At 30.8% G+C, this 21,900-nt stretch overlaps 1 protein-coding gene and 1 long non-coding RNA gene across 5 annotated transcripts; both read left to right on the forward strand.

Moving 5' to 3' along the window:
* Positions 1-2,128: 2,128 nt before the first annotated feature.
* LOC145733564 (trissin receptor-like) lies at positions 2,129-21,841 on the forward strand. Of its 4 annotated transcripts, none has more exons than XM_081986455.1 (8): positions 2,129-2,149; positions 16,634-16,832; positions 17,264-17,405; positions 18,295-18,454; positions 18,887-19,090; positions 19,273-19,410; positions 20,915-21,210; positions 21,355-21,841. In XM_081986455.1, exons 1-8 carry the CDS (start codon positions 2,147-2,149, stop codon positions 21,545-21,547), a joined length of 1,335 nt encoding a protein of 444 aa, XP_081842581.1. In that variant the 5' UTR covers positions 2,129-2,146; the 3' UTR covers positions 21,548-21,841. The 4 variants fall into 4 exon arrangements, with proteins under 4 accessions (XP_081842581.1, XP_081842583.1, XP_081842584.1 ...); XM_081986457.1 differs by lacking the exon at positions 2,129-2,149 and adding an exon at positions 3,219-3,346; XM_081986458.1 differs by lacking the exon at positions 2,129-2,149 and adding an exon at positions 13,565-13,766 and having other exon boundaries at positions 16,640-16,832.
* LOC145733565 (uncharacterized) lies at positions 7,246-7,814 on the forward strand. The gene is made up of 2 exons (XR_014179230.1): positions 7,246-7,390; positions 7,491-7,814. It is a non-coding gene; the product is annotated as an uncharacterized LOC145733565 (long non-coding RNA).
* Positions 21,842-21,900: the final 59 nt, after the last annotated feature.

Genomic DNA, 21,900 nt, shown 5'->3' on the forward strand with positions numbered 1-21,900 from the left:
GTGTTTTATTTGTTTTTCCTACTTTCCTAATACAAAAAACCCAAAGATATAGAAAAAGACTAACCAATTTGAAAGTTTCATAGACCTTTAAATGCTATTGAGAATCTTCTTAAAAATGCCAGAGCCCTTTATAAGTGTCTTAAACCTTTATATAACAGTTTTTTAAATTGCCAGAGGCCTCTAAAACAATTTTGAAAGTGTCAGAGGCCTCCAAATGCTACTGAGAACATTCTTAAAAATTCCAGAGCCCTTTAAGTGTTTTAAACCTTTATATAACAGTTTTAAACTGCCAGAGGCCTCTAAAACAATTTTGAAAGTGTCAGAAACCTTTAAATGCTACTGAGAACCTTCCTCAAAGTGCCAGAGAGTTCTACAAGTGTCTTGAACTTTCCCAAAACTGTTTTAAATTACCAGAGGTCTCTAAAATAATTTAGAAAGTGTCAGAAACCTCTAATTGCTATTTAGAACCTTCTTAAAAGGGCAAGAGGGTTCCACAAATCGTCCCATATCTGTTTAAAAGTTCCAGAGCCCTCCAGAACCATTTTGAGAGTTCCATATAGCTCTACAAAGCGAGGAATTGTTTAATTGTTGTATGTACTATATAATTTATGGTAGCTCCTACTTCGTTATATCTTAAAACTCTCTATCACTCAATATCTTTTTCTGACAGCCGACAGACCCATGGAGAAAGAAAAAAAAAAAAAAAAAAAAAATCACTCAATATCACATTTAATCACCGACATACGTTTTTTGCTGGTGATTGTGACGTAACAGTCAAAAGTCACTGAACAGACTATACTTGCGTTTCTGCCCTCTTAATACAAAACTAAATTTCTCGTTAAAAGTGGATTTCATATAGGAAAACTAAAAGACGGTGGTAAGTTTCCGATATTCAAACTAAAAGGATGAGGAGAAGAAAAATGTGAATAAAAAATCAATATCTAATTTGAGGAATGTTGCGTTGGTGCTGGTTACTTTTTGCTTCTACCAATTACGCATTTCTGCGACTTTTATTCAATCGACACGTATTCTTCATTGGAGGCTTTGGTGCTGGATGAATTTTCCTTTACCAGCAAAGTGGTAAAAAGCATTGTTTCAAAAGACGTCTTGAAGAGCAGTTCTAGACCTCTTTGCAGACCTAAAAAGAACGTTAACTCTATACTTCAATAGTTTCAGATTTAAAACTAGTTAGTTTTAATTATTCTTCTAAAGTTATAGCAATATTAATACAGGACCGTATTTTACTTAGATTTTTCTGCTTTTATTTGCAGTGCCAAATTAAGACCATTTCTAGAAAATTACAAAAATGGGTACTTGTCAGCTAAAATAAAACAATAAAAAGGCAGCAAAAACTTTAATATAAAGTTTTTTCTTTACAAACTAATTCCAGACCAGAAATGTAGTTTTGGTTTAAGTTTTAGCTAACATGTCGTTACATTCGATAATATTCCTTTTATTCTAATATATCTGCTGCAACGCTCTATCATAGAAGAAAAAAAGTCTAAACCAATCCTAATTACAAATTTTAGTAACTAGGAAAACTAAATTACGTACAATACTCTGTGAAATGAATCCAGATTGAAGTATTCTAGCCAAGCAGAAGAATTAAACGCTTAACTAGATAGGGTTATCCAATTTTCCAGTGTATTGTTTCCAGGGAAAAGTTTTCGTGAGCGATGGATTTTCTCGCAATAAATATCTCAGTTTGCGCTTTTAAGGAAAGTTTTATTTAACGGATTTAAGTGACACGAGCCAACTAAAATACGTAATAACTTTAAACAGTATCTGTTTAATTCATTTTAGAGTTGGATGGTTTTTGTAATTTTAAAAGTTTTAGAAAATAAAACCCATAATTTTATTTAAAAAAAACTTTTCTTTAATTACTCCTCCTTAGTTTATTAAATTTGTTAGTAAAGTGTTACCGCACACATTTCAGGAGTTTCTGATTTTAAAAAACGATGATTCTTTAACCTTGTTACCGGTGTTCATGATAGGAATTTATATTGGCCACAAACTTTAGCAATATCCAGGAAGACATTACACATCCGCAGCAAATTTTGGCACTGAAATCTGTACGTATTCATGTGATAAGCCGCTTATAAAGTTTTAGTTCGCACTAGTCGGGTAAACAGATCACTCATCTTTGATGGTAGGTAAGTTTTAACATACAAATGAATTATTGCTGTATTAATACTTTAAAAAATTTATCTACACTAAATCAGCTTTATTGTCGTGTTTTCTGTTTACGTAACTGGATGTATAAAATACTTTCAGATTGATGTATGTAAAAAAGTTCTAAAATATAGTATACAATAAAGCTGATTATTTTAAGGTAAAATTTTTCTATAAACATATGTCGGTTATGGCTTACTTTTTGAAATGCAGGGTGTCAAAGTTTTTAAATTTCTCTTGCTATTGCAAATTCCGAGATAATTCTATGAAAATTTTACCATAAAATGACCGAAAGTTCTACAGGATGGTATTGTACATTGGTACAGTACAGATAGAAAATAATTATTTAGGCAACAAGTGCAAAAAGTACATCTTTTAACACGCAAGTGAAAATTGTTATACGAGACCGAAGGTCGATACAATTGATGACAAAAGGACAGCAAATATAACATAGTACAAAAAAAGTAGCACTTGTTGCACTAAAAATCATTCAAAAAAGTATACTTTTTTGCACGATTTTATAAAATGTAATTTATTAACAGGACAAAGACATTTTACAACAAAAAGTCGTTGTTTTGTTGGATTTTGGTGGGCACATCAGAATTTAAAATAAAATTTCTATAAATCCCACTGACTGACTGAACAGTCTACTGTATAGGGTATGTAGAATTTTAAAGCCAAAACTAAGCAGATCTTAAATAAAACGAATTTGTAGTTCTTACTTGACTTAAACGCTATAACTGAACATAATTTGACCAAAACGGTTCATTTAAGTTGTTTTTGTGGCACCTCACAAATCCCAAAAATAAAAGAGTCATTAATCTTCACATTTTCTTGCAGACCGGAAATGATTTAAACTGAATTAAATTTGAGAAAGTCATGAATGGGACAAAGCATATATTACTCTCTATACAGCTATAATGTTCCCAAATTTAATCCAACTATCTTGTAAATTCAAACGATAATTTGAATATATGGCATTCTCAAACTTACATACATCTTTCTAAATGCTCATTCCCTTTTGAGTTGCCTCCGTTATTGCGTCTATGGTCCCTACAAATATTTGGCCGGCAGTGTGCGCGTTCACTCTGTTCGGAGGCAGTTGCTTTGTGTTTTGGCTGTTCAAAAAAAGTGTACGCAACTGGATTTACTTGTGGTTTTCATGGATTTTTAGGTAAGCAGTAAATATGTGAGTAGTTTCAGTTTTTACAGTAAAAAAAATGATCTTTGTGTAGCAAAGTAGCAAAAAAATCACTAAATTACATTTTTAGCAGCATCAATATAAATTATCTGTTTGTATAACAGAAAGGCTATAAATTTTTATTTTTAATGTAGTAAGGTAAAAATTAAATATCAAATAAATCGAGATTTATATCGCGTATATCAGATTAATGATTAAATATTAACCTTTAGAAAATTTATGATGTGTTGCCACATTAAATTAATTGCTACGAACCTAATGTGATACACGTGATTCAGGTTAACAAATAATAAATTATTAAATAATATGTACATTTTTGTTGTTTTAGGCAAATGTACTGTTAAAATTTTTAAAAGCTTTATGAACTTAATCACTCCAGCAACCAATAGCTTAAGGCAACATAAACAAAAATTGATGCAGCTTAATGCATTTTCTTTTCAAATTTTCGTTTTGTGCTAATGTTTTAAAGATGAGACGCTATTTTTAGCTTATTTTTATTTACTGCCGATATTAAAAAGCTTCCGCCCGAACCAAAATACCACTTTAAAATTGTAATATAATGCCGAACTATCGAAGAATTTCCGATAGTTAATCGATAAGGAAGATCATATTAATTTAAAATTCAAATTAATGATTTATATAGAAACTAAGTGAAGGTGCAGTTTAGGTTCTTATTATAAGGTTAAAATAATAATTAACGAAGTTCTTCTTTCTTATTAGTTTTGAAATTTTGTTGTCAAGTTTAAATTTATTGCAATACCAAATTTTCTGGACAGAAAGAAAGTTTGGATGATGGCTCTATAAGACTATGAGCAGGGTGTTATTTTTGGTGGAAAAACTTAATACAGGAACATAGTAAGACAGAAAAACTTTTAAGACGTAAAGTTTTAATCTAGAAAACTACAGGAATTCTTCAAATCAGTGGGTTCTGAATCGATTTGTCACTAAAAAACTTAGAAACTTAGAGAATCCCAAAAAAAATTGTATTTTGCATTGTAAAAATACAATACTTTAACTATAGATAAGCTGATACAACCCAATGTAATCTGAAAATTTACTCCATCTCTTAGGACATATGACCACAAGAGGGTATTTAGGACACAATAAAGGAAGGGAAACACATCTAGGTAACCTTGCGACAAGATTGAACGATAACATCCGGAAAGTAGTGGGAAACTAGATCAACATTACCGTAAACAGATCTCATTGGGGTAATTTAGAGCATTCCATTTACAATACAGCACACTGTGAGTGTTTAACTTGAGAATTTCCTAGTTGTCAAGATTGCCAGTTGCAAATACAAATACTATATGATGTTAAAATAAGCAGGAGATATGAAGCTTCAGGCCATATGACCTGTAAAAATTTTATTTAAAGAGCAAGGGAAATATTGAATGGGGTTTTTAAAATTTTCAATAAACGGGAGTTTGTGTCACGTAGTTTTTTCATTGTTACTTTATGGAAATGTGAAAAAAACATATCCAGTACAGTTCAAATTGAAAACTTTATATTAATGCATTGTCACTAAAGTTATACCAAATATGTATGTAGTTTGGAGTTTGGTACAGCAAAATTTTTTTGATTGTGTGTATTTGCTCGTTTAAATCAGTAGAGAAGCCTACAAATACCTCTAAAGCATTCTAAAAACTTCCGTATGCTTCTAGAGCAGTTTAAAAGCGTTCAAAAACCTTCCAGAACCGTCTACAAGTTTTCCAAAGCTTCCAAAACAGTCTAGGAGCTTAAGGACACTGTTGAAGCAACCTGGATGCTTCCAGAAGCTTTTAAAACGCTCTATAAGCTTGCAAAAATCCTTCAGAACAGTCTAGAAAACTTTCAAATGTTCTTGAAACACTGTGTACAGTTTTAAAATGCATAAAACCCCTCTGAAAGCTTCCATAGAAATGACTGACACTGAAAATTTTTCAAGAAGAGTCTAGAAACTTTAGGATGCTCCTAAACAGTCTAGAAGCTTTAATGACAGTTCAGACGCTTTCAAAAATTATCCAGAAGAGTCTAAAAGCTTAAGGATGTTCCCAAAACAGCCTAGAATCTTCCAAAAACATTAAGAACGGTTTAGAAGCTTTGAAAAATCTTTCAGAAGAGTCTAGAAACTTCAGTATGCTCCTATCATATTTGTAACATACCCTTTAAATTATACAGTGAAAAATGCTCCTCTATGCGTAGGAAACTAAAACTTTTTGCTTTATCCAAATAGTTAAACGATTTCCACAAACCTTGAAATAGCTATTTAATATAACGGAAAACGTAATTTATATGTAAAGTTGTAAATATTGTACCGTCGTACTCCTTAATGACACACTTCTTGAACAACACCGTATATTGTTTACAAACAATAAACTGACACTGACACTTAACCTCGCTATCTGACAACTTCAACTTCACTACAACCATCAATTCAACAACTAACTAACCAGGCCTGGTTCAGCTGCTTATATAGGCTTCCATGGTTTCTAGAAAGTTCCCAAATATTCATGAAATTGACTTTCTCCCTCACACTCATTAAGCTATAACATAAATCTCTCTCTATATAAGCAACGGAGCCAGGATTTTCTAGAACACAGACAAAAGAATGTAGAACGTAAACAAAGCAACGTAACATACAGGGGTAACAACAAATAACTAAAGAAATCCTAACTAATAATCAAAAGTTCGCTTCGCAACAATATCATGCCGTTGTGACACAATACTACAGCCAATTACGGATAAGAGGATAATAGTAATTAGGGCAAATTCAGTGGCGCATATAATCCTGTTTAATTTTGCTGCCGATTGGGAAATAGTTTGCACTTCATTTTCGAAATGTTTGAGGGTTTCAACGACAAAACTTTAAAAACTACACGGATTTTGGCAGCTGAAAACTTATAACTTGTAACAAAAGTTTTTTAATCCTCCTCAGTGGCGTATGAAGACAATATTGCAACCAAAGCTTCCTTTTGTGTCTAGAACATTTTCACAAGCTCAAAATTGAATCCAAAAGCAATTTTAAAAGTATTTGGCAAGAATACATAATTCTACGGGTTTTAAAACATCAATATCACTTGAAGAAATTTCTAAAATCTGCTACAGCAAGAAAAAACTTAAATTTGTCAATTTTATTCCACTGAAGAATTCATCTATTTTACTTTTTTTTTAATTGTCATTTTGACTTGTTTTTACTCAAAGTAGCTGGAAAGCTTGTTGAAACTTTCAGTTACGTGAAAATCAGGATTATAACTGTTCTGCAAAGTACTTTTTAACGTAAGTGATTATATTTTCTTATTATTTTCTTCATTCCACTGAAGGATTTTCTATCAAGTTTCTGAAAAGGCTTAGTGTTTCTATTTTAGTGAAGCTCTTTATGTGAACAAAGATGTTAACGACTATACAGAGTGTATTATGGTGAATGGTAAATATTGGAAGTGTCTTAAATATTAGAAATTACGATGTTTTAGTACAAAAACGTAACTTAATCGATTTGATACAATAGTTTAAGTTCTTCCGTAAAATCGTTTAAAATCTTCGATAAATAAATCAATTATTGGCGTGTCTAGTATTTCACATTAAGTAGAAGAAAATGGAAAACTTGTTTGTTATTGCAAGTAAAAGGGAACGAGACACAAAAGAACCATTAGACTTGTTTTCCATTGTCTGGATACTTCACAAGTTAATTGAATAAAAAAATTAAGAAGCCAACTCTTATACCTAGCAATTTTGTTTTAATTAATTTCAAACAACTATACCAGTTAAAAGAGCAAGAACACTGAACTTACTAAATTACAAAATTTGTTTAGTTAACCTGAATACTAAATTTGATAGTTTCCACTTTAACAGCTCGTAACTCAGTTAGTTTGACAGTTGCAGAATGTGTCAATATGCCAATTTGTAGCATTTTAAAAGTCATTGGCAAGTTATTTATGGGTAAATACAGAGTGGACTGAACTAGTCACGCTATTACTTGCTGGTTTCCTATATAATATACCTATATAACGATCAATACTACTATTTATAATACCCTGGGTATGTAAATCGCCACTATATCGATATCGGTCTAGTTTTTTGACCTGAGCAATTTAAATATAAATAAGGTCTCCGAGTTCAATTTCGTCTCTATTTCTAGCTTTAACAAAAGTTTCCAACTACAAAGGATTTCTTTCTGTCAGACGAAGCCAACGAACAATATATTCCTAGTTAAAGAAAATAACCCTTCTGCGCTGCCAAGCTATTTTATAAATATCGGATATACCTTTACTTGATGAAGTAATGGAGTTTTGTTTTAAGTTAACTGGAAAATTAAACGTCAATGTCGTTTTATTCACATTTCTCTGACTACAAATCAAGTGCGGGAAAATGTCCGAAAACTTTGCAACGTAAGTTACATACTGTATTATTTCAGGTATACATGAAGTGTGTATCCTATTAAAGCTAATAAAATAAACAAAAATTGATTAATGTTTTTCGTTGGTATAAAAACCTTTAACAAAGTTGTTCACTAGATAATAAATAACTTCTATTAGAGAAAACATGTATTTATTTATATTTCTAATAACAAAATCAACCAACTGACCTAACTAACTGTGATTATGATATTCAGATTAATTGTAAAACTTTTTCCCAGTGTTTAAAAATTAAATAAATGGTAAATATCCCAAACTTGGATTTAGCTGAAATAATCTAATAAGCTGTTCCATTATATGTATTATAAAAGTGATTTATAAATTTACTTGAACTTCTATTTTCATAAATAAATCAGCATCGTTCCGCAGCAGAGTTTCGGGTTAGTGTGAAGTAAATAAGCAGCTTACTAAGCTACACGTGAGTCCAATTCTTAAAACTGCTCCAAACACCATAATATACTGTCTGTCACCTGTAATAACATGGGTCAGCTACAATATTGACTTCCAATATGCCACAAATCCTGGCCATAAAAATCCAACTTTATGTTTTTTTAGCCGGTCTTTGCTTTGATGTGAAAATATTATCACGAATTTTCAAACGAAAAGTTTAAAACAGAATTTCGATTCTGAATACAATGGACTTATCCCACATATTTTTTTTATTTCATATTTGATTAAGACGCAAAAAATATGAAATACGTCTAACATAACAAGGAAGGAGATATGACGTAGACGGTTTTCAACCAATTAGGTGCGAGAAGCCACTTCTATTATCAGCTTTTTCTAGGCCCGCTTTCGTGTTGCCAGTTTGTAAACTTTTACAGATTCAAATTAATCTTGAAAAATTAGAAACGATAAAAGACGGTCTTTATTTCTAAAAACATCTCAAAGTTTACAGTTTTTAAGTTTCTAACAATAACACTAGACTAAAGACATTATGTCACATCCAAAAGTTGTCGTGTCGTGCTATAAAACGTGTTATTTGGCAACACAGCACTTGACTTAGAGGTTATGAATCAGCTGATGGGAAGATGCTGTCAACCATAAGACAGCCATAGCCAATAAAACAGCTGAAAGTCGTCTACGTCATATACGCGGCATAACTGTCGATTACGCATTTTCAAAGTCCTGTAAATTATAAAAAAACCTTTTTTGTAATCAAACTACAAATTCCGACATTTCAGACTAAGCTTCCCGATTTATATGCAGTTTTACGTTATTTGGGATGAGCTCATTTAGTGTTTCATTCTATTCCCTTACACTAGTCAGAGAGTTGATTAACAATTTTTTTCTATGACTGTTTAATAATATGCTTATTACTCACCAATTTTGAATACGTAATAACACCCATTACTCACGGCTATTACTTACTGCTTCGGTCCACCCGCGAACACCACCGATATATAGCAAAGAACAAAGTAAAATAGAGTGACGTAACATTTTCCTTTTGACTCATTTTGGCAGATATGACATGTGGTTGTCAGTTACGTGTCTTTTCTTAAAATTTAATAAAAATTTATGAGTGGAATTTGGACAGTTATAATATTTGGCTGTCTCCTACAGGTTACACCTCAAATTGTCTGCGGTGTTTGAATGATTAATTAAATTAATTCCTTCAATTTGTATTCTGGAAAGTGATCTGTAAGGACCATTTCTCTTGTCTCTTTCTGTTTTAAACAAAACGATTTTAACTGAATAAAAGCTCTAATCAGGATGAATGTTTTGCTTTAAGGCAAAACGTCTGAATTGAAGTAACAAGTTCAGTTACAAAATAAGATCGTTATCTACATAGCCCATAAGAATGTTCGGTTTTTCCATCAAATTTAAATTTCATTAGCTAAGTGTTTCTTGCAGGTTGTAATAAATGGCTTATCTGAAGTATGTATAATTAGTTATTGTGCAACTGACACAAGAATATCTAAGCAGTAGAGGATTTAATAGTTTACAGTAGGATTACGTTATTGGCAAATTATTCTAGCGAATTCAGTCAGTTCCTTTAAATGCTAAGCAATTTGAATTCTTAAAGAAACTTAGAAAACCGCTAGTTTTGCTATAATAAATCCAAACTCTCAAAATTACCCTTTCGAATGCAACAAGTTCAATCTCAACGTGATTTATCCTAATAGCTTTTTGAGCATGTAATCCATCCTAATGGAAGGGCAGCGGTTTGGTTGGGCGTCCTTAATTCGAATTTCGTCAAACAGGTTCGATTTTATAATCTTAGAAACAGCAGAAGCAATAAAGCTGGATTAATTGTTCGTATTATAATTAACATTCAAAAGTTGAGAAGATAACAAAACCTTCATGAGCTACTTACATGTCCAAAAATTTGCGTTATCAGTTGTAGCAACTGCAACATTAAAGAGTTCTGTATATTTTTACTAATATGAGGTTCTGGAAAAAAAAGCTAATTTAGTAAATTTTCTTTACTCTGTTTTCTTGTTGATGTATTTTTACATTGAGCATAAATCTTAAGTTTCTGATAAACAAGCTTTGAACATGGCGAACAAGCAATATTTATATTAAATGATTTAGAAGTATATTAATCAAATATATTATGTTATACAAATTAGTTCTTGAGAACTTTTAGTTCGTGAGTTTATAATTTGAACTAAATGACGCAAAATGTTAGTACCAATTTTCAGGCAAATTATGATATCATTGAAAGTGAAAAATAACTGGATGACTGACAGGAAATGCTTTTTTAACTTTGGTTGCTTGTAACATTTTTGACTTTAGTATTTTTTATCTACAACAGTGGGGTAATTTTTCAAGGTATCACTTGATGTAAATAACAATTGGTGATATATTGCTAGTATTGGTGTACCTAAATACTGATTTTAAAGGTAAAACAAGGTACAACATAAAGTATGGAGTTACAGGAATTTCATTTTTGGAAATTTACCGAAAAATTACTCTGTATTTCCTAACCTTGTCATGCATTCAAATCAGATAACTTAAGACATCTAAATTTAATGATTAAAAGTACATTAAACCTTAATTTGGATTGATAATACATGTTTGGTACAACTACTTAAAAATTAATTATTTTTGAATTTTCAGATTTTCCAATTTTTGAAAGTTACTGGAAAATTTCCATAAATTTAATTTAATTTTGCTGGCGTGCGGTAATAGCCTAGTTACTACACTCATTATATAATACACTATTAAACATTGAACCCACATCAATATTAATGAGGTCAATCAGTCAAAAATGTCATTGACCTATTATTCGATTAACGACTGTTTTGAACATTTCTATTTATAAGTCCCTTCCCCAAAATTATATCATTTCCTAATAATCTTTGAAAAATTGAAGTCGAGGGGAAAAAATTGGCTCAATATTACAAAAATAGATATTTAATCTGACATTTTGTTTGGGAAAAATGGTTCGTCATGTTGTTTGTTATATTGAGTATATGGCGGCAGCTCTGTTGTAAAATGTAACAATATAATAAAATAATGTAATGTAGTTTGAAGCTTAAGAAGATTTCCAGAAACAGGTAATCCTTGGAAAAGCTATTTCACTAATACAGAGCATAGAAACGCTCTAATTAATTCTGTCAGATGCAATAAGTGATATACAATTAGCACTACATCTAGAGTAGCTTAGGTGTGATAGTCTCTTAAAATATTTAGAACTCATTTCAAATGTGGTTCTTGTTTAATACATTGTTAGATAAATGCAACTATCATTATGAAAAATTTTACCGAAAAACAACAATAGCAAAATATCAAAGATTTCAACTCTAGAAACATGCTAATAGGATTCATTGTTACCATTGTAAATAATGTATTTGTATTTTATATTGGCACAAACTTTTGAACTTGCTGTCATCACAAGTTTGTTTGATTTCCGGTTTAGCTTATGTTGCTTACCAGATCGTAGCTTAATCCTTATATGAAAATGTAAATTTTGACTCTAATGCATTTTAAATGCTTCATTCAAACTTTAATGCATGATCTCTTATGTGGATACCAGTCTTTCGGGAGTAGGTTGGATGTCGTTATTTTAATACGAGCCCAGTTAATTGCAATTTGAATTTTTTATTAAAATTGCTAAAAATTAAAAAAATTTTAAATGAAGCGGTTTTTTGCTATTATTTTTGAGGCTTAAACTGTATAATAAATTAGCCAAAACAGGATCTTTTGTAGAAACAACGAAAACTCAAACAATTTCCAGATACCTACAATATTGTATATTGAAATGTTTGCAAACTTGCAATTTGCTTTAGTAAATCGACTTGGAAGAAATCATCAATTTCTATCAACTTATCCAAAATGAAAATACTATATTCATGCATTCTTACAAGTGGAACTCCGGGCTAGAAAAGCAAGCAAAACGAACTTTTATATTTACATGAAAATGTATATTTAAAGGAAACGCGAGAGTTGCAATAAGGAAAGTGGAGTAAATAACCAACGTTGCTGGGAGAATTGTCTTGGTTCTGGTGAAATATGTGTCCTAGCATCAGCAAGACAATGTGAGTGATTAAGATGGTAAAGAATGTTATTTTTGTGTGTGTTACGAAGATATTTAGACAAAACTATCTCATATAGGAAGAAAAAACAATATTTCTGTAAATTCATTGGTGTCCAAGAATTTTGCTATTATTTAGCGTCGTTATCATCTTGTACAAATATTCTTCGTCAAACACGCTCTACTTATTTTCAGCTTATCGTACGGACAGAGATAAACCAAAAACAATACAATTCAGTCGTCCGTAGGAAATAACATTATACAGTCAGATATTGTATGTAAAGACAGTTCCAAATAATGGTATTTGTAATCCTATATTTGAAAGAGCCAACATTGAGAATGTTATGCAAAATTGCCGTTACCCTCTGACAGCTTTACGATAAAAAAAAGTAGAATCTGCTGACGAATGAAAATTAGCCTCGCTTTGGCCGAATTTATGCTTCAGATTTTACCATTTGGGCAAAAGTTTGGTCATGATGAACTGCGTGAAAACAAATTGGATTATTGTTTATTTATTTTATTCTTTCTTTATTATTAATGTTTCTTATCTGTCTTATCATCCACAATTACTGCTTAGACATCTCTCTTTAACACATTTTGCAACAATAGTTTTCACGCAGAATTACAAAGTAAGTGATTGATTGAACAAAATAATAATATTAACACAATACAATTGTATTTTAATACATTTACACCACTGTTATTCTAGAGATTTATATTATTGGTAATAACATGGATTTAATGATTTAGTAAACAATTATGCTTCCGTCACGATAAGCTCATATTTATGTCAGTAATGAAGTCCCGTTCTTCATTAATATTAGAATATTCAATGTCAAATTCTCCATGCGACGCAACGTGCAAATATTTGAGATCTCCCATTCAGTAATTTACCCAACAGTTTAAATGGGTTAAGAGTGAAAGCAGCATAGATGAGTAAATTTATTGGACAATTTCCCATAACGTAAAAAAAAATTGTTTCCAATCAATTCACAATCTGTCCAGAAAAAGTGTATGGACAGCAGTGAATTTCGTTATTGGCTTGAATAAGCTTCAGCTGCGGTTTAACAGGCTCCAATATGTTTCCTTTCCTTCCACCAGCGACAAATCGAGCATTGATGAAAAATGTTTCAACATTTTTTGTTCGAAGCTGCTGGTAATTTAACTAAATAATTAGTTTAACTGCCTCTAAACATAATTAAATTTTCCTGTCAATATATGTAACGAACTACAAAACTAAAGTGTTCAGATAAACAAAGTAAACGTGTCGCATTTATCTGTGTACAAGTCGGTTAGATACGAGCTATTTATTTGCACAAATCTGCCACAATTGTATCAAACCAAATCGAATTAATCGATTTTGTAAATATGTATATCACTGATGAGCATAATGCATATTTGATTTAGGAGCGAGTTACACTATGCAGCATTTTTTTTCAGATATTAGATAGACCATGAAATGTAGTAGAATTTTGGTGTTGTGGAGTGTTTGATCGTGAAGTATTCTGTAAAAGTCGCGGTAAGCAATATTTTTGTGTTACGATTACTTTATTATTGCTATATTGCAAAACATCTCCATTTACATGTTAATGGTGGTAAGCTTAAGTATAAGTTATGTTGCATTTTGGCATAAAGTTACATCAAAAATTGTAATACATAATGACAATTTTAGGATAAAAATTAAAGACATTGCAACTGAATGCACCTTTTAGTAAAAACACATTTTAGATGTAATTTTTAGTATTTTTATGCAACAGGTTGTCTGTTTAGCTACAATTATCATTAAACAGTTTTATTACTACGTAAGTTATTTAATTTTCACGTCATATACCATGTGCATACAAAGATAAGTTCATTAATTATGAAAGGTTTTGTATTTTACTAATTAATCACTATCTATTGTAAGTATATTCCACATAAATTTCTTGTTGGTAAACCATATCCGGATACTTTCAATGAAAATCGTCAGTAAGAAGCTTAAGATTGTATTTTGTTTTTTAATAGCTTATTTTGTCATAATTAATTTATAAGTTTTGTTCTTGATTTGCATGTTATTAAGATAGGAATTTACATTCTAAAATGCGGCAGATTTGTAGAGAGTTAGAAAAAACGTACACTATTAAAGTAGTATGTAATACAGAGGCTTTTAATGTCAGCAAAGCATTCCGACATGCTTTGTCAAGTTTCGTGAACGCATTTGGAAATGCGGAGGGCAAAACCACGCAACATTCCTTGTTAAGGGAAAAAATGTGCAGATTAAGTTCATGCAAGTTATGTGGTCTGCAAACTTAGTTATTATTACTATTAAATCCAAAGTGAAATACAACTATTATTCTATAAGGCTTGAAACGTCAAAGATCTAAAAAAGTTATCAATAAGCAGTTTCCTTTCAAAGAAATTTGATTACACTTTTTTTAAAACACTTTTACAACTACTGAAACTATAAGGACAAGTTTTACTTGTAGGTGATAAATTGAAACGTTGCCGATGGTTACATAGCAAAATTTGAGCAAACAAATAAGAAAATAAGTGGTAAAGTTTTGCAACTTCTTGCACCAAATGGTCGTAATACGAGTATCTGCCCTATTGTGGGCGAAAAACTTGGAAAACAACAGGTTGATTATCGTGTTAAAACGAAATGTCACTTTTAAAAACTTTATAAACTTTTATAGCAAAATGCTTCAATTTCAGTTTTAAGACAGGTTTATTATACAGTGTAATGACATTTTTTGCTTGATTATTTATCACCCTTAAAGGGTTTAAATGTGGAAACTAAACAGGCTGATCTATTATCTTTTTGTGAAAGAAAAATAGATACCTTAGTATGTTTTTTTTTAGATTTTAATTCCGACCCTCATGAAACGTTATTGGCTGTAGTAACACACAAAATATATCATTTACTAGTACAACAAAAACAATTTAAATTTTTTTAAGAAACGTCCTCTTTCGTCCATAATTATAATATACATCACCTGTAAATAAACTAGTTTGAATTCAAATTTTCTGGCTCTATTTTGCACAAACATCACTTTATGTTTTTTTAGCTGACTAAATCATTATTTTGTTATTTAACCTAATTAATTGTAATCATATTTGTTGATTTACTGTTTTCTTGGTGTTAAAGACACTCACCACTGTTTTGTATGGGTTGGTCATTAAATTCGTTAACTCCTAATTGGGAAAACATAAAAATCAGCACAAAACCGACAATTTTTATACTTTTTTTATTGTTCAGTTTTCTTGAAAGTTATTATTAATTTACAGTTAATACAATTATAAACGTAAACGTAAACTTCTCTATTTTATTTTGCAGGTATTAAAATGTTAAAAATAATCAGTGAAAATATTAGCTTTAATCCAGTTTTCCACTCTTCAAAATTAACTAAAGGGCGCTCTAACCGTTTAAATGCCACATCCAGACACTGTAATCTCGTAATTAATAACTATGATAAATTTAGTGTAATTAGAATTTTCTCTTCATTCATTGTATATTTTTGCTCTAATCTGAAAATCGTTGGAACCCAACTACTTTATTTTTTACAGACTACTTATCAATTTTTAGTTACTACAAATAAAGCTTAAAAACATTATTAATTTTAAAACAGAGCGAGCATAGTCTAGATATTCCCAAAAACTTCTACAACATTGCATAAAATTTAAAAATTGTATAGAAACTTTCAGAACACTCTAGAACCTTCAAACAGCTTCCAAAACAGTCTATTGGTTTTAAAAAGCCTCTAAAAACAGTTTATGAATTTCAATGGCAGTATAGAAGCTCCTAGACCATTCCAAAATAATTGAGAAGCTTTCAAATGTTCTTAAAGCAGCTTAAAAACTTCCAGAACCGTCTAGAAGCTATTCAAACCGACTAGAAGCACTCAAAACTCAAATAATTTTAAAACACTCTAATAGCTTCAAGAACTATCCAGAAGCTTCCAGAAGAACGTTAATGTAACTCTTCTGTTCTCAGTGTATAAAATTTTGCTACTTTGTTTATGTTAATCTTTTAAAATACATAAAATTGTTAATTTTCCATTTCAAACTCAAAATGCTATTACCTCAAATTTCCTTTCCCTAGAATCGAGTTAACCATTCGAATTACACAAATGTGGTTTGCTTAAGCATTATCTTTGTGCTGAACTTAGTTAATTTCGCCCAAGATAAACAGTAAAGAAAATATTATCTTTATTTTGCTCTGTCATTTTCCTGGTAAAAAGGATTTTTTAAATGTGTTTTAGTATTTTACATGGGCTTACCAGGATTATTGTAACGGGCGTTTCAAATCCATTTAACTGGAAAAGCAAATAGTAAATGCAAATCTCTTTTTTTTAATACGTTCTGTTTAAATTACTACTAATAAAATTTCGATTAATGTAAAGCTTTTAGTTTCAGTTTTACTACCAACAATGCCACCATCATAGAGTTTTGATTATGGACGATATCACAACAGAAGATTACTTAGATGCAAATTACTCGGCTACAACTGATGATCAGTCAGGGAACGAAGATTACATATTCGATAAAACCTATATTAGGGTAATTTTTATTACCCTTTATAGCATCGTATTTTGTCTATGCTTTTTTGGTAAGTGCGTACATTTTGTAATTGTGCTTCACAAAAATTAGATTTTTGCGTTATTGATTTAGGATTAATCGACGAGACTGTTCAACCGTGACATTCGCTTTACAAAATTCAATTATCAGTCAACCGGATTTAATAAGTAGTATACTCTGTTAAACTAGATATATACGAAATGTCTGATTCTTAAGAATATAATGATCAGGAAGAATTTTTTTTTTAACTGTTTGTAATATGCTTATTACTCAAGAGTTTTAAATAGATAATAACCTCCATTACCTACGGCTATTACTCACTGGTTCAGTTCACCACCGTTTGTAAACGTTTGTTTCTCCATTTGTAAAATTTAAAATATTTTCCCTCTCGTGGTGACATAGTAGTTGTTCCTAAACTAAATTATTTTGTAGAAGATATTCTAATACGGTTTTTTATTTTAGGCAATCTTCTAGTGATACTGGTGCTATTTGGAAGGCGTTTAAGATCAACAACAAATTTCTTCTTGGCTAATCTGGCAGTAGCTGATATATGCGTAGGTCTATTTTGCGTGTATCAGAACCTTCTTATCTACATTGTCGAAACGTAAGAGTTATTAATACGATTTATTAGTGATTTACAAACCAACTTTAGTTAAGCCTTCTTTTTTCAATCAAAATCTAGCCAAGATAATCCTTTGGCAAACACATAAATCTGGCTAGCTGCTTCCCGTCCAGTAAAAAGTACACATATTTCCTAAAATCCTTCATAAATTCTCATCGACAAGGTTTTTAGGGTCAAAAAAATCCGGATATTAGCTTATTTAACAGTCACTTTGAAGATTGAATTAATGTTTAAAAATTTGTTTTAATCTTGTCATAGACATTCACACCTATAAGAGAGGTTTAGTTGCATTTTTAATTCCATTAGCTTCTGTTGGAAATTGATACTATTTTTCCACTGTTGATACAATATTAAATTACCTTTAGGACACAGGCTTGGCTAATTGCTGTTATACACACAAAACTAAAATATTTATACTTAAAAGTAATCCTTACTCAACCGTCTGAAAATCCGTGCAATTTATCAAATATTTCAAATATAAAAGCCTGGACCAGAAAAGCTTTAAATGAAATTAACTATGAAATATGTCAACATAATACATTGGAATGATAAATTAGAAACGTTTGTACGGAAAAACTTGTCCAAGCTAAATCCCAATTATTAAATTAAAAGAAAAGTAATTTATGAATTTCCATATTTCTTTCAAGCTTTCCAGTTTGCATAACAAATTGAGTCAACTTAACTGAAAGAATGTTTTTCATGAGTCGAGTTTTAGAAGTGAAATGGAAGTTTATGGCAAGGTCGGACTAATTTTCCAGTCAGCAAATGGAAAATTAACCATTTTCGAAGAGGAAATTCATGGAAATGTCATTTAATTGTTTATGATTCTAAATTTCCGATTTGCATGAGTTTATGGATTATTTGTTTTCAGCTGGATGATTGGAGAATTTTTGTGCAAAATGTACGTCTTCATTCAGTCGGTCAGCAATTCTGCCAGTATTGTCATTTTAGTTCTAATAAGTGCAGAAAGGTATTTTGCTATACTCCATCCCATGACCTGCAAGCAAATTTTTACTTCAATAAGATTAAAGGTATGTAACTTTTTTTTAATCCACTTAGATTAATTAAATAGAACAAACACAGACAAAAATACTGCATATTTTACTTTAAGTTTTAGCCAAAATCAGGCTTTTTGGTTTATTTTCTTACTAATCTTCTATCACTTTTTTGGTCATATCATATGCAAAACACAAAAAGTAAACAAAATATGACACGCATATTGCAAAACTCACAACCTCAATCGCTCTACAATACTTTTTATTCAAATTATATTATTTTAATTGAAAAGTATTGTTAATTGTTTATTAATAGATTTAAAAACACATTGACTGGAAATATCTTTTCAGATAATATCTCGTTTTTCAGGTTATTGGATAAGAAATTTAATAAAGATTTCAAAAATGTGCTTAAAACTATTACAAACTAATTGTTCTAATTTTAAGTTTTCCAATTTAACGTTTCAGGTCATAACTGTTATGGTTTGGACTGCCTGCATTTTGTACAGTGCACCTAAGTTTTATTGGGGCAACACTGTAACAGTGAGCAGTGTAAGCACTCCGAAAAGCAATGAAACAGTTTGCGTACTTAACAGGCAAAAGTACAATTCGAAACTGTTTGATATCGTACATTTTGTACTGCTCTACCTCATTCCATTGACCATTATAACCGTAAGTATATGTGTTGTTTTGGAATAAATTTTTTATAACTTTGCCCTTCAAAATAGAGAATTACAGGGTGAAATTCCGTTAACGAAGAAAAACTTAACGATATTTTATTCTGTAACTGAAAAAATATGTTTTTATTTAACAACTGCATATCTCTAAATAACAATGACATTTTCATATTTCAGCTCCTGTACACCAGGATAGCAATTTGCCTTTGGAAAAGTTCAGATCAGCTTAAGCTTCAATTCAATGCATCCACTAATTACAATTACTACGAGAGGGTTTATCCTACAAATTCAAGGCAGGAACGTCCAGAAAATATGGTAATTGTAATTTATAGTTACGTGGCAGATTCTAATAGCGTTTCGTGCTATTTTTTGTTAGGTTATTCCAGTTAGGCAAAAATTAGCATTTTTTATAAAAAAATTCAGTACTACCCTGGTTTCAGGGTTTAATTTACTATAACTCCAGTAAAAGTGTCAGGTCTGTAACTGCCTAAATACCAAAATTATGAGCCAAATTGTGTTTCATGTTAGTTGAGTGTGTTTTCTGCCATTTGTTGTTTGGTTATTCCAGTTTAACAAAAACAAAGATTTGAGCACTGTGACCTCACGATGACGATCACACAGAAAAAGAATGGTATTCAATTCGTATGTAATGGCTATTACTCACTCGGTGATTTACACCTCCATCTTGGTGAGTAATAGCTATCATTACATAGTAGTTGAATAATATACTACTTTTTACTGTTTACTTTGATTGCAAAGAGTCTTTTGCACACGGATCTTTCAAAGGCACTTGTCTTGTATTTTGTATTTTGCAAACTAACATTACACTTCTCGAATATAAAAAAATTCGAAGTTTTTGGGTAAACCGTGCTCCGGAAACTTGTTTGCCGTAAAAAGAACGAACAAACACGTTTTTCGTTTGTACAAAGTATGCCAATTTTGCTGCTATTTTACATTCGGCTGCTACTCGAATTTGCTTCGTGACATTCAGGAAATTTCAATCAACCTTAAATAAAATATGTTTAGGAAAAATATATCTACAAATTAATTTTGTATTAAATCATCCTAATTTGATTTAACTAAACAAATTTGTTAGGAAATTCTTAGGCTTAATCAGTCTGTTATTTTGGAATGTTTATAAATTGTTTTTAAAGATATTGATGAACAGTTGTAGCAATTCTTTAGGGGTTTTAAACGTAAATTCTTAACCATTAAGTTTCTAGTAATTATTTAAAAAAGCAATTAAACACCCATAAAATTCAACTTAAACTTCCAAACTTTTACGAGGATTTAGAAAGAACTCCAACCAAGAATTACTGCTACTAACTTTAATGATGTAGCTGATTTTAATGCTTGGCTCTGCACGCAAATAGAGGAATCGGAAACAGCAACAGATAAATTTAATTTAGAGACCGAAACGACCTCTAATAAATTTTAATAGGCTGTTTACATCAGTACAATCCAAATTGCACCAACATGTTCCGCCGAAGAACTGTGGGAGCACACAGAACAAACCACAAACAATTAATATAATTGGATAGATACTAGATAATTAATAGTGTAGTAGTAATGTGCTGTAGTAGTTGAGTTGCACATTTTTGACTGATTTTTGGAAAATTTCTTACTTGAATGCGATTCTTAATAATAATACCAAAGAAGATACTTTACCAAAGAAGTTTTTTTCAAAGCGTTCTCTAAATTATAGTTTTTTATTGATGTCACATGATGAAGTCTATAACTTGTTGCCAACAAATTCGATACCATACGATATAGACAACAATGTCTTAATGAGTAACATAAAAAACAATTTTTTATTTAGGTGGCAAATGGAGGGGACAATCTACGATGTTCATCCAATGGAAGCGCATTTCACAACGCAAATTTGGCTCTAAAAGCACGAAGAGGAGTTGTGAAGATGCTGATTATTGTCGTTGGTGTTTTTGCGTTGTGCAATCTTCCTTTCCATGCAAGGAAAATGTGGCAATATTGGTCGCCGAGCTACCAGGGACATACCAATTTCAGTGCTTTGTTAACACCTTTGACGTTTTTGGCTACCTATTTCAATTCTGGAGTCAATCCTCTACTCTATGCTTTTCTATCTAAAAACTTTAGAAAGTGAGTGTTACTTAATGAGCTGAAAGTTATTTTTGAATTAAAGATTTTATAACATTCAATACAATCCTTTCTCATCATCTTGGCCATTACGTTTTATTGCCTATTAGTCTTTCTGGCCATTTAGTTACCGGCACTTTTTTTTAGGGGTATGAAGGATTTTTTTGTCAGAATGAAAGACCTGCTATTTTGCTATCACAATCAAGATATGAGAAGACGCACCCAACGACGTGATCAAATGGTTTTTAGAGTTTCAACAACCAGAACAAGTGCAGTAGAACGAGATAATTACAAGCAAAACCGAAGTTCTCGTCGAATTGTTGCCAGTCAGAGCCTTTGATAAAAAGTCTCGTAAATGAATCTCCCATTTTATGATTTATTGAAACGTTGTAATCATACAGAATGTCTCAGAAATAATAGAACAAATTAGGTCATATATCAAAAATAAGTGAATAATGAAACCAAACTAATATCTACCATTGTTTCTGGAACTTCCTGTATAAATGTAAATAAGTTTTGCTCAACTTTTTTGTTTGTACTGCACAAAATGTTAAATACTGTAAATTGTTGTTAAGCCTAAAATTGTTTTAAAAATATACTTAAATGTACATACAGTAGGTAACATAAAAAGAAATTGAGTTTACTTTTTTCAGCCTTCACTTCATTCTTTAGCCAATAAATACTTACTGAATA

Source organism: Ips typographus, linkage group LG9 (assembly GCF_016097725.1).
Source record: "Ips typographus isolate SLU linkage group LG9, UJ_Ityp_2.0, whole genome shotgun sequence".
NCBI lineage: Eukaryota > Metazoa > Arthropoda > Insecta > Coleoptera > Curculionidae > Ips > Ips typographus.